The following is a 26097-nucleotide window of genomic DNA, read 5'->3' as shown; positions in this document are numbered from 1 at the left end:
AGCACTTACTGTGCTTTTGGTTTCTACCAAAAGCACAGTAAATAAGGATAATCAGGAGTATTAGGATTAGAGACTATCGTTCAATGGGTAACAAAGAACTAGCTCTAGCAATAGAAAATACTGGAACTCAAAAGGTTTTAAAATTCAGGAAATTTCTTTGTTAAATAACTCATCCACACACTTTAAAGCATCCCCAAGCAACCAGTCACTCTCACCCCAAGACTATACTCTATAATAGCAAAGTGAGGTTTACCTTGCCTGGAATGAGCCCTGAGAAGGAACACTTGAAAAAGCAAGCACCAGAAGAAAAAAAAAACCTCCCAGCTTCACTGCTGCTGTGACTAAATTACTGCTGTTTAACATTAAATTACTGTGGTTTAACAAAAGATCACTATTCTTCACATATTAGTTTAAGTTTACTAGACTGTGTGCAATATGCAGACCAACCATTGGGTTATTTCCTTCCTTATCAGTCTTGGAAGGTAGTGTAGGAACATTAGCATACCTCAATGCAAAGCTGTTGTATGGAGTGCTTTTTAAAATTCCACGGATAACAATATTTGGGACAATGAAGTCAGCCTCAAGGACATCAACATCATCCTATAATGAAATTAACAGTACTTTTTAGGCACTTCCACTGAAATGTGCTAGCAGTGTTAAGATGAAACAGATGCTGAAAGTTATTTCTGATGGCTGGCTTTAAGGAAATATCCTAAAATATAGGAAATCATTAACACTTAACATATCGGTGAGTGACGTAACACTGCAAATATTTGGGACTTTTTGCTATGCTTTCTGTCTCTCCCAGTCAAGTTTAATTCAGCTGAAGGGTGTGGAAAGGAGAGACACAAATGCTTACAATTTGGTTTCAGCCTTTTTGGTACAGGCACAGAAATCTCTGCATTCATGGCAGCATTAGTACAGATGGTACAGAGATTATCCCAGGTACTATATGAAAGGAAATGAACCACAGCACCTGTGACACAGCTCAGAGTAGGCAGTGAACAAGCCTTCTTATGTTGCTTTGTAGCAAAACAAACCCTCTGAGACCAGTCTACAGATTCTGGAGAAGGAAAGGATGAAAGGAGTTGCTGTGCTTGCTCTTTATTACCCGGAATCCCTTTATCTTCTTAGAGTCCTCTCCCTTGATTTCTTCTCTGCTAGGTCAGTAATTTAACACCTTGAAGTTTTCAAAAGAAAAGCTAAAATGACCTTACCATGTTGAATTATTAGCCCAGGATTTAAAAAAAAAAAAAAAAAAAAAAAAAAAAAAAAAAAAAAAAAGAAAAAAACTGCAGCAAATAAGGGCTGGGGAGGGATCTCTAAAAACAGAGGCCTTTTGATCAGAGCAGCATCCTGCAGTTTGCTGTAACTCAAGCTGGCCATTCTTACATAGTAGGAATTAAGGACTCTCCCTGCCAGGCAGGGACCTATTAAAACACAATAGCTGTTTGAAAAGAGTAAGGCAAGCTGATATGGATATAATAGGCCACATATTGAGACCCCTTTCTACTCTGAAATAAAGCTGCTCCTTAGAGTTATGAGCTGGGAAATCTAGTATTCAGGAAGATGGGAAGGGCGTACAATAGAATACGGTAAATGGAAGATGGTAAATAACCATGCAGAAGTCCTCTAAGGTACTTAGGGAAAAGTAATGAAGCCTCGGAGATAAGCATCAATCACTAAGAGTAGCTTTTTCAGTCTGATCAGGTAATTTCAGACCACATGGTGTTTCAATGAGTCTAGAAATGCCTTGCTGGTATAAACAGAGGTTTAGTTTTTACAGTAGAATACAAAACCACAGCATGTTGCCCACCGCAGAGATGGCTGTGTGAATACCATTGTAACTGGTTTTATGGAGATCACTGTATGTTGCTACCCAGCTGCACTCAAAAACCCTCCTTTTACCCCAAACATGTTAAGAAATATATATATATATCCAGAATTACACAAAGGAAGCTCCTAGCTCTCCAGCTAATGTATTTAGTATTTGTTCAAACTGGTCTAGGTAGTCATTGTATGGGAAGAAGAAAATTCCTTATTGAACCTTCAATACTCTGAGAGCATGGGAGATTTAAGTCCTCTACAAGCACTATTAACACACAGCCAAGATCTCTGTTCTTGTTAAGATGTGTATAGAGAAAATCAGAAGGGCAAAAGCAGAGCTTGAAGTCAACCTGGCCACTGGGGTAAAAAGGTACAAGAAACTCTTCTACAAATACATCAACGGTATGAGGAGGTGATATGGAAATGGTGATAGGACTAGAGGGAATGGCTTCAAGATGCAACAGTGGAGTTTCAGGCTGGATGTTCGGAAATACTACTTCTCTGAAAGAGTGATCAGGCAGTGGAATGGGCTGCCCAGGGAGGTGGTGGAGTCACCGACCCTGGAGGTGTCCAAGGAATGTTTGGACGTTGTGTTGAGGGATGCAGTTTAGTGACAGCTGTTGGTGATTGGTGGGTGGTTGGACTGGATGATCTTGTAGGTCTTTTCCAACCTTGATGACTCTGTGATTCTTTGCCTTCATTCATAAGCAAACAGTTTTGCTCCTCCTCTCATGCTGTGAAATAGTTTCAAGATGATTCAGAGACCAATCAGAAAACTGGAAGCATGGGAGAGAGGATGGTACAGGGAAGAGAAACAGAGATAAAAATAAAAACTACACACTCTGGTGTTCAGATTTCCCCTAGTTTAACAACTTTGGAAGTAGCTAAGGAACTGACATTGACTGGAGATGGAATCTGATAACAAAACATCAGTGTCCACTGAAGAAGAAATTTGAATTTGAACATTATTGAATGATTGCACCCATCTTCTACTGTTTAGAACAAAACATAATGCTGAGTAAAGGCACACTGGCTTTTCAGAAAGGTGAGGTCAAAGCAATAAGCATGAGTAAAGGCCTGCTTTCCCCATCCTGCAGGTAGTCTCCCATACATCTCATTGTGAGACAGTTCTGTGCTTTGTATGTAAATCAGAATTTAATTAATTTAAAAGATAGCAGCACAGACACATCACAGTGACTACAATCCACAAGCCACTGAAATATAATTCCTTAACTATTTTCAAAGGAGATTCAATACAATTCCACCATGTGTGCAGCCCCTATATTTGTTCTTTTCAGGCTTGGTTAGAATGGAGAATATTAGAAGGAAAAAATTACGACTAATACATCTTCACCTATTCAATTTTGTTGGTAAGAAGCACAGCACATCAAGGACTAAGCAGCTTCCAGCATTTCCATCAGGGCAACAAATGAACACTGCTGTTTCCTTAATATAGATAGACCTCCATCACTTTTCATTAACATCAGTTCTGCATTTAGAGATTACTTAGCTAAACCACTTAATGCTCACTCCAACTGTGTGGCTGTAGTGTTGACCAGCCACTGTCTGTCCAGTTTATTTGAAGATATACAATAGGATTAATTTTACAAGGAATGAGATTACTGCAAATCTCTGAGGATAATGTATTATGGAGGTTGTACGGTTTCATCACTAGACAGCATCAAAAGTCTGTTTCTTTGGAGACATTTGATTTCTATAACCTACTTGGTTAAAGAAGAAAATAATAATAGTTGTTTTAAAAAAAAAAAGTGAGAGAAAAAAGAAGCTAAAATAATGTTGGTTTGGTTTTGTTTTGTTTTGTTTTTAATGCACTTTTCAGCCAAGACAGAACTATAAGACTTACAACTGTTTGCTAATCATGGGGATATGGAGATATTCAAGGGATTTTATCCTGCAAAGGATAAGGAATCCTATTAGAGGATATTATTAAAACCCATTGCTGTAAGCATTTGCTGATTTTTTACAGCTTGGCATATCCAGGTGTATGGGAACTGTTGAGTCATGGCCTGAACCACTGATTGATCACCTGAGGCAAGCACTGAGTCAGCCGCAGAAGCACAGGTGAAGGCAATTCAGTTGTGCGACTGGAAGGGGTGGAGCCCGGCTGCACCTCTCCTAGACCCCATTTTAGGGCTGACTGCCACTGGGAAAGGATCTCTTTCTGGAGATTGTTCCCTTTGGAGTTTTCTACTGTAAGCCTAGGAGATGGGTAAGCATTTAATTTATCTTTGATTACTTCTTTCCACTGCAATAATCTTTCTAATTATACAACCTATAAAGTACCAACCTAACAATACCTCCATGCTAACTGTATGTTTGTTGATTATACACCAGGCTAAGAAAAGATTTACATTTGTTGTCCATGTTCATGCTTGGAAGGCACTTATTCTTAGCAAAACAATTAGAAATGCTCCTCAAAATTTTCTGCAGCACCAGAACATTCTATAGTCCAGAAATAAACATCATGTGAGACACCTCAATCCTGCTCCATTTTTTTCTCTTAAAAAATCTTTCTGATGAAGGTAAAATGTATTTAAAACTTAAACTACCTCTTTATATTTTAATACAGTCCTATGAATGGAGCTGCTCTGAAAATAATGCTTCCTATTTTATTCTGCTGGCCCATGACATCAGAGGCAGATGTTGGTGGTGTGGTAATAGAGGTTGAACCTTCCCACCAATATTTTGTTACATGCTGTTGCCCTGTGACAGATGGCAGCAGAGGGGCAGTCTGACAGAATGGTGTCTGACATGGAAATGCATGTGAAGCAAAGATGTGTCACTGGATTTCTCCATGTGGAAATAATTGTATCCACTGATATTTCCTGAATGTTTATGGAGACTAAACACTGCATGTGAGCGCAGTGAAACACCAGGTAATACATTTCAGCAGTGATAGCCATGGCAGTGGTTCACTTCCACTGGTACAGATTTGTATGAGAACAGCATGCAGACTCTTGTCCATTGCTGGTAAAAAATAATAATAAAATAACAACAACAAAACAATAGCATATGGTGATGAATATGCTGGAAAATAGTGTTTTATAGTTGAGGATTTGCTCTATCAAAAAGTGTTACTGAGCTCTTTCAATCTGAGGTAGTTTCCATGGAAATAAACAGGAGGCATTACTTTTGGAGCAGGCTACTTGGACAGATAGAAGCCAAGCATTCTTCTGAAACTGATCTCCTGTATGCATATAATAATCTAGACTCACACAAAAATACCTGGACTAAGCCAAAATAGTAACACAGAGAAAGGTATTATTAATGCTGAAGTCATCATGTATTCAGCAGTAGTTTTCTTACATTTTGAGACATCTGAAATGTTCTTAGATAAAAATAACGTATTCCAAAAATTTCACTGCAGATAAGGATTAAACTATGACTTATCACCTGTAATTACCTGTAAATTCCTAAAAACTGTAGAGTTAAAAAATGACCATTAGTTACCAAGTTTTCTATGCTACTATGCTTTTATAAAGCTGCATGTTCTACTGCATTTCCACTGAATTCCAGGTGCCAATTCCATGTTACTAAAACAATTTTCTTCAAAACATTTACAGAAGCTGCAGGAAATCCAACCCTTACAGCTAGTGACCAAGTATGAAAAGAGATTACTGCTTTATATACACATTGCAGATTGTATGCAAAAACCTGTAAATAGACTTGCTACATCTGTTCTGGATAAGTCGCTATTTGTCTCAGTTTTTCCTCCCTATATGTTCCAACACCGAGTGACTCAGCAAGCACAAATTGCAGTTTTCCAGAATGGTGGAGAAAGATGTTTGACAAACAACAATCTCCACACTGAGTATCTGTTTAGCTTTACATTGAGCTCTGTTCCAGAGCGTTCCTCACTGGGCGACATACAATATAAGGTTCTGACTGAAGGACCTTCTGCTGAGGCAAGAATTCAAACTAAAGCAGAGCAGAGATTTACAATCAGAAATACCAAAATAGGGAAAAGGAAGTAGCTGTCCTATACTGAAGATATAGGAAAAACAATAGATAGTTGGAGGGGAAAAGGAAAAAGACCTGTCCAAAAAGGGACATGATATTATGATATGAAATACTCAACTGGTAAGTTATAGCAAAATAACCACAAAGAGCTCACATACAAGAGGCTCATTAAAGCTGTTCTTAGGAGCTGCAATGACTTACATATCTCGTTTGTTGCACTGCCAAATGCACACAGTTCAAGTGGAGTGATGAAGTAGGAAAACTGTATCACAAACAGGACATACCAATAAAATCACTTCTGTTACCTTCTAATCCAGATGTAAGTGACCAGTTTTCAGCATTCTGTAGAATCTTATTTCAACTGCCCTTCAAATTATTCAGACTTGTTTCAAGAACAAATTTACACATTTGAAGTGTGTAAAAATAATTCAAAATTAACTTCTGGGGATCAAGTCTATGTGTTCTAATCTGAATTAGCAATATTGAGAACTAAAATGGAAACGCCAAACATTTGGAAGTATAAACAGAATCATGAACTGAAAGTAGACAAAGGATAATGCACTCAAACATAGTTCAGAGGAAGAGCACAAACATCAGTTAACTCAAATATGTCCTAACACACAATTTGCCAGGTTTCTGGACTTCATGTATTGAAAAATTTCAAATGTTTGTTTTCCAGTGCTACTAGTTACCAATAGTTTCTATATCACTGAAGGCACCAACTCTATGGCAACAGTGTTGCCTTTCTGCATTCAAGGTTGTAAGAAGGAAGACAGACACACTTAACTATATATAAAGGTCTTCTGTAAGGCAGTCAGCCCATTTCTCCTTCAGGTACTCTAATAAAAATCACAAACAATTTCTGTTATAAAAAGCAATAGGAACAAAGCAAGTAGAGAAGGCACTGATATGCAATGAATACGTACTTGAGGCATCCTATTTGGAGTACACAGCATATAGAAGTTGCAATTGCCTCTATTGAAGTAGCAAGAGCATACTGTGGCTTGGCTATCCAGAAGTGGAAGCTTACCCATGGAGATTATCCCTGCACTGCCAAATTGTTGATATGAAGTGCTAACATTTGATGTTATGGCAAGATCTCTAGGTTTTCCTGTCACCACAACAGTATTATATATTTCCTGTGTGGAGTACATTACTGTAGGCCTCATTAAAAGTAAATACTGCCTCCTACATTCAACCTGCTCTTCTAAATACAAACATTATAAATTTGTTCTACTACCGAAAGTTCTTCTTTCTTATTTTTCCCCTCTGTTTCCTTGTAAGGGCTTAGATTCATCCAAGCATCTGCACTCCTGTAAACTTCTCATGTATGTGTGTGTGTATGGGGGGGGGGGGGGGGGGGGAATCAATACATCAATACATTTTCTAATGTATTTGCAACATATACAAACTATGGTGAGAATGAGCTTGTCATTCCTGTTAATATATGCTTTTTTTTTTTTTTTTTTCCCAGCAGTTTACTCAATAGCGGCCAATCAACATATTTGTCAGGCTAGGACTTGTTGCAATGTTTGTTACAAAGAAACAACTCTGTGAAAAGGAAGACTTAGCAGAACCTGCTGGTATGAAGAAGATATTAATGCTGCTTCTGCTTTTAAAAAACAAACAAACTAACAAACACCCTGTAATGCAAACATCAAGCTACAGGTAGTCTACAGGCTCTGTACAAAATTCATCTAATTTAAAATAACAAACAATCATCCAAATGTACACCCCTTATACTGCAGGCAGGTGGTACTGAAATCCCATTTCTGCTATGGGCCAGAAACTTAGGTTACAAAGGAAAGGCTTTCCTATTCTGATACTTCTCTATAGGAACAAGATTGGAAAGCAACAAATGGACCTCAATGGGCACACATCTGTAAGTGTAGAAATATGCAACTATAATAGGATCCCCAGAAAGATTTATCACCAAACTCAGCCCTGTAAATCCATCTGTTCTCCAGAAACAGTCATTCAAAATGCCTTTCTGAGTAACTTTTTCACGTTAGCTGCAAGATCTCCTCAGAGTTTCTGGCATGAGCACTGTCTCTCAGAATGCACGTATTTATTCTCTCTCTACTGATAACTGAAGAGTAAAGGAGATACAGACAGCACTCATATGGGATCAAGGAATCCCAAGTGAGAGACTGTCAGGAGCCATCAAGCATGTCATCCCAGCTGAGATTCTCAACCCAAAGAACACCTCCACAGCTTGGCCACTGACAGCAGCAAATTCATACCTATCACACGCTCACAGTAGTCTTGCACTGAATGTGATCGTTTTGATTCTTACCCAAGCAAAACAACTTCAGAAGTTCTGACAGGATTTGAGGAACATGTGAAATGTAACATTTATTGCAAAAATAGTATTAAACAGCATATCAACATTTGCTGTAAGTATCTGAAAGAATTTTTGCTTCCTAGATACAAGTTTCTGAAAAGAGAAATAGGGAAAAAAGAAAAAAAACACACACCACCTTTCCCCCCCGTTCTTATCAAGAAATTAAAATGATGACACTCAATTAGTCTCTGTCTCTCAAGAAGGGAATACAGTACAACTTGTCAAAGCCCTAAGGACCTTCTCTCTGTTTCTGTTGTTTATGCCTCCATGCTTTGTACAGTTGTAAATGTTCTACAGTGGTGGATGCTGTAAAGTACATGCAGTACAATATAATTTCTGTCTTGACAAGCTCATACTATCCTTGCAAACAAGACAGAACAAGTTACTGTGAAAAGAGGAAAGATACAGTGCAGATGACAAATAGATGGTGATGATAAGACCTACACACACAGAGAGATTAAAAAAAAAAAAAAAAAAAAAAAAGGCTCTAAGATAGCTGTAAGAATCTCTCCTCTTTATAAGCAGATAATTCAGCTTATTTCCAGTTGTCATTCAGCATTGCCTCCAATGAGTGGCTTATTTCTCACAGGCATCCATCTGTCCCATTTCTGGCCCTTCCCTCCTGCCTCTTCCATTCCCCAAGGGTACAGAGACCATTTTAAACAAGAGGACATTGTTTCCCCTACAGATTTATCTAGGTAACTTAATGTAGAAGTACAAGACTGAACAAGTTGGTGTCACCTCTATCGCCAGATTAAGCAAAAGAACAGTACCACAGTCATCCCTAAGGAGAATGTTGAACAAATAGTTCCAGCCAGTCTAGGGAGCGGGACAAAATGAGGTACCTTCTTTACTATAAGCTAATACTTCTCAGTACTTTCTATCCAATGATCTCAAGCTATACAGCACTACCAATCCTTTTACTCTGAATTAAATAAGTGTTCCTCTGTGTAAAACAGTGCTCTACACAGCGCAGTCCAGCATTTTAAACTAAATATCTATTCTAAAGGACCTAAATGCAACATCTAACCACTATTCTCAACAAACAAGCACACTGCAGATAACTTCTCTGATAGATATTATCAAAACTGTCATCAGAAAGCACACAAATGTGAACAAGATCCAGCAGGGATACTTCAAGCTAGACCTGGATGAAATATCCCTTACAGAAAAAGGGGATCGTGGATCAGTATGCACAGAGCCCAGTGGTGGTAGTGATACATCTGCATGCAAACAGCAACATATCTTTCTCAGTCATCCATTGGCACATGGATGGGAAGACATTTCACTATAAACAAGGGAAAACAAGAAGTGTTCTGGGAGAAGTACATTAAAAACAAAACAAAACAAAAAACAACCTTTTAAAAGAGTTGAACAGAGTAGGGTATCTATCTGCAAACTGAGAAAGTTTCAAGCCAACTATTGCCATAGAAGAAAAAAACCAAAAACTACTAAAAGTCTTTTGGTCAAGGACAGTTTTTGCTGTTTCTTCCAGCTAAAGTGAAATAAGCACACAGCTTCCCTTTAAGATCCCAGAAAATTTAAAGTAGGACACAACACACATTCCCGCTGAGTGATCAAATGCGTTAGCACAGGGGCCCTGGTTTTCTTCAGTACAGGAACAATCAAGAAAACAGGATGATAAATAATGTATAGGAGGAACATGTCCCTTTAAGATATGCTGGCTCAGAATTTAGGTTGGAAGAAGTAAAGCAGCATTAGTCTGTAATTACACAAAGGGTTTTCAAGAGTCTGCATTTCATGGAGATTCAAAAGCAAAGCAGAGATTTCTTGGGTTTGCAATGAACAAACACCAGTAGCATTTCAGCAAATCTATAAAATCCAAACCAGTCCTGAGAGAGGCACGATTTTACTCTTTTAGGTAAAAGATGTGGATTAATTGGCAGAAGGGTGATTGAGCCCTATTCTTGTAAGAGTCAGGAGTGAGTCAGATGAGAGAAGCCTCAGAGAACTCCCAAGATTGAAAGCAGATGTCCATATGATTGGGACAAATGAGCAACTGAATAAAGCGGGAGAAAAAAGTATCCTTGAAGACTAAAAATATTCTGGAAGGAGAGCTGTAAAGATGAAGGTCAGCTCTCTACAATCAGCAGTCTTAGTGCTCAGCTGTGGATAGCAGTGGAATACAGAACTGTTTTCATTTCCTGAACTAGGAACAACTTATTGCCTGCAAAACACTTCCAGCTTGATCCATGCTTAGAGAGCTGTATGACCACACAGTTTTTCAACTCTGAAATTTCAGTCAGATAATCTAAATCCCCCCCAAAATGAATCTTTTCTTAATGATTACCTACAGAGTAGCTGTTATAGCCGCTAAAATGTTTTCAAGTGACTCACAGTAAGGCAGGGCACTGCAATGCATGATAGACACATGATAGGTAGCCATGATCATCCCTCTGTTATGAATCCAGTTGGAGGGGTCCATGGAACACTGCTATTGTACAGTGTACCCTCTAAAAACATTTAATATGTAGAGACCATACTTGACACACAACCTTCATTATCTTGGCAAAACTAGAGAAGTTGTGTTACTTTATTTTTATATACACACGTTTTTTAAAAAAATTACTTCTGTGGGGCTACCTGCTAGCTTGCTGAGTTCTGGGCTTAGTCTCTAATTGTAAGTAAACACAAGCAAGGAATGACCAATATGAAAAATCAGATAGAATGAACAATACGAAAAATCAGAGGCCCCAACAAGTCCCTTTATCTTAAATCCTAATAGCATACTTCTAAATATGGGCACACCAACCCTCTTACACAGAATAACTTGGAACAAGCAAAACACTGGAACAGTGCATATAAACCTTAGGAATCTCACAAGTTACCTTTGAGTAAGATTAAAAATACAAGTCAAGTTGATTTGTGACAGAGCAGTACAAACGAGCGGAGTTCTCAAAGCACAGCCTGAACAAATGCTGACAGTCAGGTGAATGGGTACGGTTCCACTGGGCAGTAGGAGCTTAACACTAAGCTCCAGGAAACTTCCTGTTCTATCTGCATCCATATTTCTGATCATTTGTTGTCCACTTCTAATATGGGTTCACACATTTCACATGCTAAGTGTTTCACAGCTCTCCAGATTACTAAGGCTGTTTGTGCTTTGGGTCATGAACACAATGCCATCTGCTAAATTCTACCCATACCACTAAAAGGAAATAAAAGAGTGACAAGTTCTTTATTACTTGTGAAACAAACAAACAAATGTAGTCTATTCCCATCTTTCAGGAAATAAAAAGCTCCATGGAATGCTCAGTGTGAATGGAGCCGCTTTAGAAATTCACATATTTGAACGTAACTGGGAAAAACATAAGCACCTAAGTCCATCACAGGGTTGTGCTCTATGCTCACAGTTCTGTTTGTTATAACGATCTTGTATTACCATGTATTCTTTCAGAAACAGAACAGGAATAGGAAGTGAAGAGAAAACAGTTATCAGGCCATGATGAAGGAAGAAATACTGCAGAGAGGTGGTGTGGGCAGTTTCAAATTAAGCATGGAATACTTCTTTCACCACTATTTAACTTTTGAAGCATATATCCACAAAGGTTTAGAAAACATCCTGAGATGTCCACTTGAAAGCAGGTGTAAACCAAATCCAGTCTGGATAGATGCCTGAACAACAATTCCAGCTGGGTATTGCACAGCCACCTTCCTTTCAGTCCTGGTAAACAAACCCTGATGTGGGTGGAGGTCATTACAGTCATGCTCTTTAAGCACCTGTTTACTATTTGTTCAGCTGATTAATCTCGGTATTACTTCTGTGGAAAGTCACCTGAATCTGATGGTGCATCACGACTCCCAGTCATATTAAGGGCAGAAGATTGTATCTTTATTTGTCCCTAATAAGTACTGCCACTGATTAATTCTCCTCAACCATCACTTAACAATGATTACTAGCCCTGCAACTTGCCCACATCATGGAAGTGTACTGTTTATTTGTTTGTGCAATAAGAGTTGCATTCCAGATACTATGCACTGATTTTTATTTTTTAATCTTTATACCTTGATAGTCCACAGAAAGGGGATGTATTTTGTGTTCAGGCTACATACACATGTATGTACACATATACACATGTACCTAAATATCCCTGTAAAACCAAGTATTTTATCTATTCTAAAATAGGTTCTGAAGGTCTTTTAAAGTCAATTTTTACTCCACTTATGCTGAGCTACAGGGTAACAGTAGAACAAGACAACCTCAATTCTCTGTTAGTTTTTTCTTAATTCCACAGAATAAAGGCATTTATACAAAAAAGTGTTGCATTTTGTAATTGGGATGATTTCTTTAAAGTGAAAGATGAGTACTTTCTTGAGGGAAAAACAGATCATGTAGTGCTAAAAAATATATTTCCTTTTTACAGTGCCATCTACCTAAAAGATCTGTTATATAAACAGATGTAGCAAAATGGCCTGTATCTTACTTCCTCTGCCAAGCATGGTCAAATCCACACTGGCCTTGAGCAGGTTGTTACTCTGTCTTGATATTAAAAAATAAATAAAATAATAATAAAAAAGCTTTAGGAATTTCCACTCAGATTTGCTGCATAACTTATTTTATTTACTAATTTACCAGAGAGAATCTGGTTTTCTAAGTTTGAAATTTCTAAGTTTGAAATACACATGGGGCTGGAAAATATAACCTAAGCAGTCCAGACAGCTTAAGTAGGAAGTTAGATCTCATTTGGAGGTCAGATGATCCACCTGATCATACTTCAGTAAAGAAAAACAAACAAAATAAACCCACAGCACTCTGATCAGCTGAGAAAGCAAGCTGCTGCTCCTCTGCATTGAAATCCTCTTCCACAGCTGTACTACAGATATTTCCGCAAATTGCTCTGCACGCTGATTAGTCTCAAGAAAAATTTAACAGGAAAGGAAGCAAACGAGCAGACTTTCAAATGGGCATAAAAGGACAGACTGAAGCATACCAACTGCAAGCACACCCATTACCAACAGATTTTTTAATGAAGCTGACGGAACGCTTAAGCATTGTGTAAGACATCAAGTTGACGAAACATACAGTGATTGGCTGAGTCAACATCAACAACACTGGAGATCAGCACAGTTTCAACTCCCCCCTCCAAAATGAAGAGATATAAGCAATAACTTCCCAAATTAGTAGGAAAAGACAATCTGTGCTAATAATTATTTTCATCTTTAAGGACTTAGGCAGGTTGTGGGGGAGCACAAGACATTCTATTAAAGCATTCAACACAGTAACAATGACACAAGGGGACAAAACAGTTTGAATCCAAACATAAAAAGAAAGAATGAGTGCTGCTGAAACCAGAAACAATCCCTGCTTTTGAAACTGGCTAACAGCTCTGATTAAGCCAAGCAGGGTTTGGTTTTCTGTATGCTTTTAAAGGCTTCATTTCCCAAAGTGGCTGCTTCACATGAATGTAACAGGAGAGGTACCAAAATGTATGAAAACCCATGCACGTTTCTGAGACATACTCAGGCAGCCCTTGGCTAACCTAGTGAAATCTAGCATTCACAACATAATCAGCATGTGTCCAGCTCCATTCTCCATGTACCCTGCCTGTTTCCAATAGCCTCCCTCAGGCTGGCCCTATTGGCAGCGTCCTGATGTACTTACTATTCAGTGAAGAACCTGGCAATGCCATACTGACTAATATCTTCTCTGTTCTCCAGCAGCTGGCTCACTGCATCCTCCATGTACGTGAGGACATGCCTTTGAGCTGCAAATAAAAGACAGTAAGAGACAGAAATTAGAATACAAGGGGCCTGCAAAGCCCAGAGCCAGACCAGCCTTGCTGGGACTTTACAAAACAAGCCAATCAGTATTTGTTCCCTCATTTAGAGACCAGAGGTTTTTTTCTTCCAGATACAGATAGCAGAACTCCTGACGTAAATCCTGCTGTCTTTCTTGGCTACACAGTTAGTCATTAACAGTGTGGACCGTTTTTCAAATCCTTTCAGATTCTGCAAGTGAAGGAAGAAGAGACAGAGCTGTGAGGCTGCCATGCTGGAAAATGCTTATCCAAGAGGAGGTCTTCATCTCTTCTGAGTCACAGCCATATTTCATATTCAAATCACCAATGCTAGATCAATTTGGTTGTTGTAGAGATTTAGGTGTTCCCTGCCCCTCCCTGCTTACCAAAGCCAAGTAGCTTTAAAGTTGTTCTGTAAAGTTTTCTCTAAAGGTGCAAATAAAATTACATCTGTTTCCACACAAGCATCAATAAACGTTCTTGGAGTGGCAGGTAGGGAACAGGTCTCAGTACTAGGAGAGATTTATACTGCCCAACAGTCAGTCCCAGTAACTGCCTAAACCAAACCTGAGGAGGTTTCAGAAGAGGCACATCTGCCAGTACGCAACCACACTAGCAAGTCTTCTGAGTAGGACTGTACAAGACAAACAATTTTGCTGCTTCTGCAGGGGGCAGACTGAAGAAATCAAGTATTTGCCAGGAAGGAAACAGTACAGATTTGCCACTGAGTGCCTTTGATGTTCTTGGCTGGAAATCAACTCGGAGGAACAAAGAGCTGAGTCTGGCGTGATGCACAAGCAGTAGACTTTCCAAACCTACAAGTTCAACAATCAGAAAACAAGTCATAACCAACCCAGGAAAATTGTTCCTAACCTGGAAAGCACACAAGCCCTGTTCCCAAAGCACACACCTCCATCCTAAACACGTATGGTACTGCACCTTTGCAAGTAGTGTCGTGTCCTAAAAAGAGCAGGAGAAGACCCTTAGGGGATATAGGAAAGGCGAAGGCTGTTCTTGCTCCTTGCCAATCTGTTCCAGACTTGGCAGCATCACTCCCCTCAACTAACAACTGGCCAACCACAGACCCACATCTTCAAACCATTTTAATTTGTGCTTAATATCCTGGTAGGCATCAAGCCTGTGCCACTTGATGCACAACATGGAAGTCCCTTTCATCTTAGTGTGGGGCAGGTGGGCTTCAAGAGAGGCCCGGAAATGATTATTCCCAGTGGATACAGTGATTAAAAGTATGTATGAACATTGATTGCTATCAGGGGATTTCTCTGACTAGAACACTTTTTAGGACAATGGTAAAATTGGTTAAGCACACCCTGGAAAACACCTTGCAGCTGATAGCAAAATGGTGAGCCAAAGGTTCAAAGATATTATCTGGCACTAAAAGATACAGGGCGTAGCTTTATTTAATTATTTTAATGCAAAGGAATAAATTTAATTTATGTGAGTGATTAAAGAAAAATAGCTCTGCGCACCTGTGTCCCCTGAGGGAAGAATGAGTCGTGCAGCTCAGTCACAGTCTTAAGATAACAGCAGCTGGGTAACTATTTCAGCCCATCCTTCTTCCCTCTTCATTATGCAGCCCATCTTGCACCCAGAAACATCTTTCCAGGCCCCTCTAGAGCTGTCAGCAGTACCAGATTAAGTCAGGAAACCACACTAGCAAACAGGCTTCCACTCCTCTCAGTCCACAATATGTTCCAACTCAACTGCAAAACCGTTTTCTAAACTTTCTGATGATGTATGTGCTCCCTGTTGTAGAAGAGCCCCTACCAGTGAAACACATTTTTGCTATTCCACTTCTTTAGAGTCATTAACCTCTCTCCTAAAAGCCTAAAGGAAACAGGTATTGTTCCCACAATGCTACATATCACGCTAAGACTGACATCTCCTAACAGATACCTTTGAGTCTGCTCCTGGAGAATAAATTAATACTCAACACAACAGAATTTCAGACGTTTCTGACACCCTTAAAATAGTACACAAATATGTATGGGTCACTGATGAATACTGTCACTGAAAAACAGACATTCTAAATAAAATTTTTTGCTGTGTGGTCTCAGGATCCTGGTAAAGATTATCTCTCCTTATTTCCCAAAAGGCAGGTAGGGAAGTGGGGGAGGGAAGAAAACTATGAGCAGAGAAGCTGAAAAGAAAAATAGCACTTGTGATCTACTTAAGAAACCTCTCTCCTTGACGCTTCAACTGCTGTGCTGTTTTCCAGGTAGCATGGTTCACACTGCCAAATCAAATCCCAGCTTTGGCTTCCTGTTTTCTGGCTGACAAGTTCCACAGTACAAGCAGAATGTTTTGTAGCCCAACCAACTCTATCCTACACAGAACAGTCATAGAAAAAATTAATTTTTGGGCAGGTTCTAGCAGGCCAGAGAGACAAAATGAAATGCCAGGGGTCTAGTTATAGCAAAACATTAGTACCATAATTTATATAAAGGGTACTTTCCATAACAAACATTGGAACTATATGGCAACATTACCTATTTATGTAAGTGCAAAGTTAAAAATCCACAGGGTCCAATGCAAAATAAACATGATGATTCATAGCTTTTAATACTGTTTCAAACTCTTTGAAAATCCAGGGAGTTAATGTTGTATTGTTATAGATGCTGCTCCTATTTTTTTGAACAACTAGGAAATAAAGCAGCAAGTCCAAATTAGAATGGAAAGTTCAAATGCTCACAAAATGCTACAATTACAACCTGATCTCTCTATTCATTGTCTTTCTGATAGAATTCCAGTTTACTGCAGCTTCCACATACACCATCCTCATCATTTACTGTTTGTGACTTATTCTAGCTACAGCTCCCCTCCCTACTCATATAAAATCATGCAAGCTAATGGACCATGCAACACCTTTTCTAAACTCTTCCTTGAAATCCCATGCAGCTGCCCCAGAATGGAATCAAGCGTACCTGCCACACACATTTGGTAGGTACCACTTCTTGTTGTCAAACCTAAAGCCTGCCAGGCACCTCTCACAGAAAGATAGCATTAAGTTCACAGAACAGTCTTCTGGCAGCCAATGACATGATGCTAAGTAGGTATCCTTTCACGGAATAGTTTAACTCTCATCATGAAACTGCTAATGGTGACATTACACCTAGAGTCTGCACAACTGATTACAGTACATCTAACATAGCACTCTCAAAGTCAGCTACTGCAGCTCTTGAGAGAATGGCACTGATGGCATTGCCACTCCACTCACACACCAACATCCCACCATCACTCACTTGCTCAAGGTTCAAAGTACATTTTGGAATTAATACCCTTTGGCTCAAAAACAAATTCAGTGTTGAATGCTGTCTGTTCAATTCAAGCATGGCCTGATCAGATCACATGAGTTTCCTCCAGCTTAGAAGTAAAAGACAGAGAAAGAAATACATCCACACTCAGTTCACAATCCCTACATTCTCCACTACAATAGTTTGTGCAACCCCAACTGATTCCTTTTAACCGAAACTGTATCAAATTATTTTTACATTTGAAATTATAGCAGTAAAAATAGTCCTTTTGTAAGCCAATGAATGACTTGTTTTTTCTTACAAGAACAAGCAGGCCTGGTAATTTGTAGGTTTGACTAAAAATATTATAAGAACAAGCACTGACATTTGAGGGAATTCTTGAAGAAAAAGGAAAATACTACTATGTGAAACTGAATGTATGCACTGACATTCTCTAAGTCAGAAATTCAGGAGGAAGAAAGAAAATACATGCCACCTTTATGTAATGATATTGTGTATTTGTATTTTTTTTATTACCAGCAGTGCCCAGGAGCAGCGAGGGCAAGGATTAAGACCTTAAATGTGCTTAGTGCCATTCCCTTGAGTTGCATGTTATCTCTTTCAGCACACAATGGCAACATGATGGAGCTTTTCTTTCCAAGAGATTTGCCTTTTTTAAGAGGCCGATAAAACAATCAGACAAAAATAAAACAACAAAAAACCTCACCCTGTAGATCAGTACACCAGCAGACTGGAATAAACTTATATAGGATGGTAAAATACACATCAGTACAGGTCAACAGGTATGTTCTGTTTAAAGCAGCAGCAGAACCACAGCCAAGAGCAGAGGTTGAGTCTTATTTGTCAAATTACCAAATCAGCTAGCTACGTTACTGCTCAGCTTGTCATAAGAGATGCCTTCTAATGGATCACAAGCTCTCTACCAGAGCAATACCTACTGTATGCATGAGTGGTTTTTTTTGTTGGCTGCTTCATTCCTGGCATAGCAGAATGTTATGAAAAATCAGGAGTGGGAATTCCTGGATAATGAGACCGATTTTTATTAATTATTTTCCTCCTCCTCAACTGAAGTGCTCAAAATACACTCTGATGCAATTACCATTCTAATTCATTTCAGTTATCAGAAGTTCAAGAGCATTACAAGATTTAATGTACTTGAAATATTTTTGGTGTTTTTAAATCTCTAGCTGCTACTTTGTACGCTCCTAAATACACTTCCTGAATTTATTCTAAATGAGAGCTTAACTAAGGACCCCACTGAACTAAGGACCCCACTGTATTAAAGCACATCAGAGACAACTACAGTAACACAAAAACAATTACAGCTAATATTGCATGAGTAATAATAATGCATATAAACTACAAAAAGCAGAATAACATCAGCTCCCAAAGACTTTTCAGCACTGATAATCTTTCAGGATGCTCTTTTTCTCTTCTTCAAATATCCTCACGGAATGGACTTAGCAAGAGAAGTATGCAAATAAAAACAACCAACCTAAGAGCAAAATCACTGTACAGCTATAGTTCGGCACAGCTTTGCACAGCTTGTCAGTCTAATTTCCTATTAGCCTTAAAAAATGAAATTAAAGGACAGAACGCATAGCAAAGTGCAAGTAGACCCAGCCATACCAGAGATAACACTATGATATGAGTGAGACATGAACAGCTGTTCAGGAATGCGTGCTAAATGGCCACATAACACATCATATTTTGTGTATTCATGGATTTAAAATCACTTTCAACCAAAAATTTGAGAAATGGTTCAGTTTGTAATTTTACCGTGACCACAACTGAATATTTCTTTCAAAAAATCAATCAGACATTAATCACAAACTGTGACATTATAGTCTTTCACTGCACAAGCATCCCAGGACTGCACACAGATTGCCTTCACCATCCAAGTCCCTCCAGCAACTACCTCCTGCAAGATGCAGTGCAGATGTTAGGCATCACCACCTCTTCACTGCACAATTGTTGAGCTTTTTTCCCCTAAAACATAAATCAATCTGAATTATTCAGCATGTTATTAACACTGTGGAAGTAATGACCACTACTGCTTGTTACAAGAACATTAGATAGCCTTTGACAGGCTCCCTATCAATTCATACTCAAACACAGAGGCTCTCCAGTTCTGGAAATCTAGCTCACTCAAAACGAGATTCCATGTGATACCTATCAAGCTAAGGTAGATACCATGTAGCACAACAGCTGGTTTGGTTTGAAGCTACAGTCTTTTGGAGAAAGTATGAATCTAGGAGGATATGGACTTATCATCCATACAAGCAAACTTTAATCTATCAGCAGGGAAGTCATTCATCCTCCACACTATAGCTCCCCTATTTATACCAAAGAGTAAGAAAGGGAAAAGAAGAAGGCTTTGTTATCTCTTTTTTAGACCAGAATATCTTTCAGATGAGGTGTTCCATAGAAGTTTGGCAAATGTCTCAACTATGAAGAGACTCAGCATTGATCAAGATCCCTAGACACACACATAGCCGTATGGGAACTGTTCAGTCACAGCCTGAAACACTGATTGAACACTGGGAGAAAGGACCCAGTCAGCCCTGGGAGCACAGGTGAAGGCTATTCAGCTGTGGGACAAGAGGTGGAGCCTGGCTGTACCTCTCTTAGACCTCATTTAAGGGCTGTCTGCAACTGGGGAAGGATCTCTGGTTGAAGATTCCTCCTTTGTGGAGTTCTTTCTGTGAGCCTGGATCTTTGGAGATGGGTGAGTACCTTTACTTTTCCCATGAAATACCATCCTATATGCACTGGTTGCTTTGCTGTTATTTTCCTGTATTGCCCTTCTAGTGCATTAATCTTTTTGCCTGTAACATGTTGGTAAAGAAAATTGTACAATCATAGAATTGTTACAGCTGGAAGGGTTGAGTTTAAAAGCCATCTAGTCCAATACTGGAGAACAGGAACACCCACAGTTCCATCAGGCTGCTCAGAATCCCATGCAGCACTCCAGGTATGGTCTCATCAGTGCAGAGCTGAGGGGCAGGATCACCTCCTTCCACCTGCTGTCTATACTTCTTTTGATACAGCCCAGGATATTGTTAGCTTTCTGGGCTGTAACTATGCATCACTGACATCACTGACATCCACCAATACCCTCAAGCCCTTTTCAGCAGGGCTGTATTCAAATCCTTTCATCCCCAGGCTTACAGTGACATGGATTGCCATGACTCAGATGCATGACCTTGCATCTGGATTTGTTGGAACTCATGAGGTTCATCTGGGCCCACTGCTCCAGCCTGTCTGGATCGCTCTGAATGGTATCCCATCCCTGTCCCTTGGGTGCATCAACTGTACCACACAGCTTGGCATCACCCACAAACTTGCTGAGGGTGCAGTTGGACTTTCTAACTCAGTACTTCAGGAAAAGAGTAAACCCCAGCTTTGTGCAAGGTCACTGTGTGACTGAAGTACTTTGCTGGAAGCTACTCTTGGCTTTGTAAAATGTGAATGCTCTTTCAACTCATTAAGCCTAAGAGAGATGAGGAAACAGGACCATGTTCCTGGCACTTAATAGCTCCATGCTTTACCAATAAGGCATTTCCCTATCCCTAATGGTATATTTATGTTCTTACATGTCTTATGCTGGCAAAGAAAGGAAAAAAATCAAACAAAAAAAAAAAAACAACCAACATCCTTGAATTAGGGAGTAGAGAAAAGAAGACTCCAGAGGAAAATCTCAGAAATTTGCAATAATCTTCAGCATTTTCTTTTTAACAGAGAAGATGGGGAATTCTACAATTTGAAGATCCAGAAGACAGTTGCATGAGTAGAACAATAAACTGAGTGCTCTGTTGCCTGCTATAAATAATGGAGCAATCACCAGTTATTAAGCTGTAATGAGGAAGGCATGGAAATTTGTCTCAAATAAGCTTTATTTTGCCTACTGTCATTCTAGTCTCATCCATCAAACGTAAAACACATTTTCATCACTATCCCCAAACACTAACTATTGTTTATTCAGTGAAAATACTGTTTTAAACATCCTGCTTGCTACAGCTTCTTCCCTGCAGCTCTTTCTGTCAATTTTGCAGACCTCATCTCCTTTCCTATTCACTGAATTCTAGTCATCTCTGCTCTTCTACCTATTGTCTCACAGTCACTCTGGCATGAGATTTGCACTTCCCAATACCAAAAATTTGCAGTTATTTTTCATCTTAGGTGAATGTCTGGTTCATTGTCCATTTTTACTTTAACTCACAACTGCTTCTACTTCCCCTAGAATATGTCAGAATATATTGTCCTCTTAGCATCCAAACTGGACATGACAGAATTACCTTACAAAGGGAAGGAAGAAAAAAAGATAAACACATCAAGTAGCACAAAATACTACTTTGGCTGCTCATTTCATTTGGCCTGTTTTGCATGTTGAGAAAGGAAAAGAGAAAAGAGGCTAGGTGAAGCTTGCTTATTCCAGGTTAAGAAAGAAAGAGTGCCATCCAATCTAGAAGGCTCAAAGAATATCTTATATGGCAGCCTGGGGAAACAATTTCCGAAGGAAATTACAGAATGTGAAACTTTTTTTCACAATTTCTTCCAACCTCACAACAGAGAACTGTATTAACAAGAGTTAGAGGTACGGAAGAAGACAAATCCAAATAACAGTGATTTCAGAATGCCAGGGCAATGTAGAAAGCAATAAATAAATAAAAATCTTATGAAAACACTTCTTATTGATTTCCTACAATGAGGACAGAATTCATTCCATGGGGTCTGTGAGCAGCCTCATGAAGACACTTTCAAGTAGAGGATAGACTGCAAATTAAACAGGACACCCTCCCTACACTATCAACTAAACAAGCTCTTAGGTAATTATTTCACAATCTGACATAGAATCATAGAGTCCTTAGGCTTGGAAGGGACATGCTTATTTGTGTCTTTTCCTAATCCAAACATCAGAACAATTTAGAAGGTCTAAAATAATAATAATAATTTTAAAAACGGTGATGGATCAGGAAATGGAGGAGGAGACATTTCATGTACCTTCATGTAAGTTAATAGAGCTGCTTGCACAACACCGCACACGTCTCCAAAGTCACACATCTGAAGTTAAGGTGTAAAATAGAACACTGATTATTTCTTCTTTAAGAACTGGTAGTCTGCCTCCTAGCTTGTTTTGACTGATTCAGTCCTCACTGACCCATTTCACACAAGTAAGCGTTAAGCACATATTCCATTAAAAACAATTAAATAAACCCCAAACCAAGTTGGCTTACTTTAAAAAAGGGAAAAAATGAAATTTTGCAAGTTTCAGCCTAGAGCAATTCTGTGGAAAAGTATGAGTGTCTCCATTAATGCGTGAGTTGAAAATGCTGATGTAGTATAACAGGGTGACACACAATTGGAGGGTGTATCTAAATGGCATGCTGCAATATTGTTCTCAAATACCTGAACTATTGCCAAAGTTGAAATCCATAATAAGAACTTCACCAAAGTGAATGTCTCTGCAACGTGGTATAGGGAGCCTGCTTTGGCAGGGGGGTTGGACTTGATGATCTCTGGAGGTCCCTTCCAACCCCTACAATTCTCTGATTCTGTGATTCTGATTCTGTGATTCTCAAGAATTACCCTGCACAAAGAGCTAAAACTCCTACTTTCTGCCTTGAGTTTCTGTAATACAGAACAGCAGTGTGGGTATGTAGGCACGTACAAAGCACCTACCAGCAGCCTAGTGGCAAAAGTGCAGAGGTTCTACTCCAAGAGGATGTAGATCACCCCTCCGCTTAAACTCTTCAGCCCTCTTTATTGCTGTGGGGCGCCCTGAAAAGGGAAGTCGGATCCTGACTCGTTGACCCTAACCTAGGCTGAAGAAACAGCTGCTTCAGCCTTCCGCTGCAACAGTAGCTTTCCATTTACTAGACGCTACAATGTTTCTCTAGCTCTGTTACATTCTGGCTTACCAGAGACAGCAAAACCATGCTGAAACAAGTAACACAAACCAGTACACATCATTTCTTACCTTTCCTTGTTCAACAAAGCCACAGCAAATTAAGTATACCTTAATAACAGTTATTAGCAAACAGCCTCTTAGGCCTAGAAGGTAATGGCTGAAGAGTCTCACCTCAAAAACATTGATTTGAACGCACTCCAAATGCTCACAGCTTGCAGTTCATCTTCTCTTCAGCAATTAAGTGACATCATATTGACTTATTTCCCTCATAATTACCTTTCATTTGACACAATAACACCTAATCACTTTGCTCTTTAGTTTACTGGAACACCTAGCAGAAACACCAACTGCCAGAGCCAGCACAATGGGATGCAGCCCGCAAGGGAGTGGCTGCTTTGTAAAATAAAAGGTTCTTATTTTACGTGGCATAAAGACATCAGCGGGAAACATTACCTTTATTTCAGAGGAAAAGCCCACCTTCCCACCCCCTCGCAGCTGAAGAGCAGCACCCTTTCTGACGCTGAGGAAGCGAGCAGCTCGCTGTCCTCAGGCCATCAGGGAGACTGCAGCCCCCTCTCACCGGCCGAGCTGAGGCGGGCACCGAGCTCCCCACCCGCTCCGCCACACACGCGGCCCCGAGGCCGGCACGCGGCTCCCCGGGAAGGCCGGGCCGCAGCCTGTTCCAACGAGCCCTTCTGACACCGGACCGCAGCCGGAGGCCCGGGCTGCCCCGCTCCTCACCTAGGTACTCGGGCCCAGGCAGCCGCTCGGGGCTCAGCATCCTCTCGCCACCGTCGCCGCCGCCTCCTCCCGGCTTCCGTCCGTTTCCAAGGCACCCGACGCTCCTGGCTCCCGGAGCCTGGCGTTGCTCCTCCGCTCGCCCCGGCTGGGAACGAACCATCACACCGCCAGGGTTCCGGCCCGAAAGCGGGTCCGGCGCCTGCCCCGCATCAGCCCCCGCCCCGCCGCGGCCCCCCAGAGCAAGGCACGGCCGCCCTCGACGCGGGAATGCGAAAGGCGGGAAAGGAGAGACCTGTCGGGAAGGGTCTGTGAAGGAGCGGAGCAGCCTGGTCCTGAGGAGGCATCCCCTGGGACGGTGCGGGTTGTGTGCTCCAAGGCCGGGCTACTCAACAGAGGGAGAAAGGCTGAAGAGACAAAGTGACATGAGGAGAAACGTAAGGCAATTATTGTGTGACTAGTTTATCCCAGAGAGCAGGGCCAGCCGTGACCTGAGATGTAACCCCATGCAGTTACATCAGTCTTGTCAGTAATGTTCACTCTGCTCGTGATTCTGTTTGTTTTGCAACACTGGTGCTCTAGAGAGGAAGGAATGGGGAGCATCAGGCATTGCCTGTTTCCACAGGAAAGTAGCAGAAAAGTCCTGAGCTATGGGGCTTTTTCTGCTCATCTGGGAATTTCTCAGGGAATGGCCCTTGTCCAGGCAGAGCTCTTCCCATGACCAGTAGGAACTGGTCCTACTGAGTGCCCTTATCCCAGAAGCTAACAGAGAGAGAATTTCCAAAAGCCTTTGCAGTTCCTCACATCAGCATTAGAAAAATCCCAGCCGAGGTCATAATCCCAGGAGTTCCAGATGAGGGATGTTGTGTTTTTAGTGTCAAATGCAAAGCAGCAGAAATTAAATAAAACACTTTAATATTGTTGTGGTTTGACCCTACGGATGGCTGAGCTCCATGTGGTCATTTTCACACTTTCCCACTTCCCAATGGCATGGGGGAGAGAATAGGGGGAAAAAATACCTAAAACCTGAGGGCTGGGATAGAACTGTTTGTTAAGATAGAGAAAAGGAAAAGGTTTGTTATGACTATGTATATGTATGTATAGATATATGAATGTATATAGCAAGTGATACACAAGCAATTGCTCCCACCTCCCAACTGAAGATCAGCTAGCCTTGAAGGAGTGGAAGAGCATGAAATGAACACCCATCCCCTTCAAAACTCTTTCTGCATGATGTCATATGGCAGAATATCCATTTGGCTGGTTTAAATCACATGTACTAATACTGTCCCTTCCTATCTCCTTCTCTGAGAATGGCCTTGGCTCTGTACAACACTGCTTAGCAGCAACTGCGAACGTTGGCATATTTATCAGCATTGTTTTTATCCTAAAACAAAGAATACAGAACAATTCCAGACACTCTGAAGAAAACAGTTCCATGCCAGCCAAGATAGATGTGCACATAACCTGTTTTTACTCCACTGAGGGAAAAGCTGAATGTTGCTGTTGGAAACTCACCTTCAACTTCTACTCACAGTCACAAACACATATAAAAAAAACCAAAACCAAATAGGATGTTATAGCCAACCCACTTACATTCCTCCCCTCAAGACTGACTGGGCCACTCTGTTCTCTTTGTCTTGTTCTGCCTTTAAATTAATATGTCTTAGATATAAATATTTAAAAGGTGAGTAGTAAGAATAACTTAGGAAACAAACAATAAGACGTTCCAGTGTGAAGAGCGATCAGACAAAAAATAAGAGTGTGTTAAAGAGAGTGGGTATAGCATATAAAAATCACAATCTTATCTAAAATGATTTGTTCATTTAAAAACACTATATCCAGTTCTGTAGCTTGTGCATTTAGTTCTGTGTATTTAAAGGCCATAAACCTGAAGAAGGAAGATTGTTGATACCAAATAAAATCAGATTGTAGAAAACATTTATGCAGTATATTTTTGAGGCCAGAAATTCTGCAGAAGGGAAGTTGATGTCTTCATGCAGAATGAGTGTAGCAGAAATACTAAGTCAGGGCCTCAAACAGTGATTGAGCACCTAGTGGAAGGCAGGACTAACCCAGGGGATCTCAGCTGCATGCAATGCTCTTGAGTGACTGGAAAGGTGGAGCCAGGATTCACCCCTTCCCAGACCTCATTTAAGGGCTGGCAGTGGTGATGAGTGGTTCTTTCTGGAAATCCCTATGTAGCTGAGGCCTTGCAAGGGTAAATAGTTTTTGGTTTTTTGTTAGTTTTTTTTTGTTGTT

The 26097-nt window shown here is 40.2% G+C and overlaps 1 protein-coding gene across 2 annotated transcripts in view; it reads right to left on the bottom strand.

Moving 5' to 3' along the window:
* CSTPP1 (centriolar satellite-associated tubulin polyglutamylase complex regulator 1) overlaps positions 1-24349 on the bottom strand; it is a 79898-nt gene extending 55549 nt beyond the window's left edge. For both annotated transcript variants that reach the window (XR_011903642.1, XM_072336994.1), the window contains exons 1-2: positions 23839-24349; positions 13776-13878 (exon numbers count right to left, since the gene is read on the bottom strand). Coding sequence is in view for 1 of the 2 variants with exons in the window: in XM_072336994.1 (XP_072193095.1) it covers positions 13776-13878; positions 23839-23998 (263 nt within the window). In the remaining variant the exon portion in view is untranslated. The remainder of the gene's footprint in view (positions 1-13775; positions 13879-23838) is intronic.
* Between the last annotated feature and the right edge of the window lie 1748 nt (positions 24350-26097).

Source organism: Excalfactoria chinensis, chromosome 5 (genome assembly GCF_039878825.1).
Source record: "Excalfactoria chinensis isolate bCotChi1 chromosome 5, bCotChi1.hap2, whole genome shotgun sequence".
In the NCBI taxonomy this organism is placed as follows: domain Eukaryota; kingdom Metazoa; phylum Chordata; class Aves; order Galliformes; family Phasianidae; genus Excalfactoria; species Excalfactoria chinensis.
Note: the sequence above shows the minus strand (reverse complement) of the source record. Positions and strands in the feature narration are given on the sequence as shown.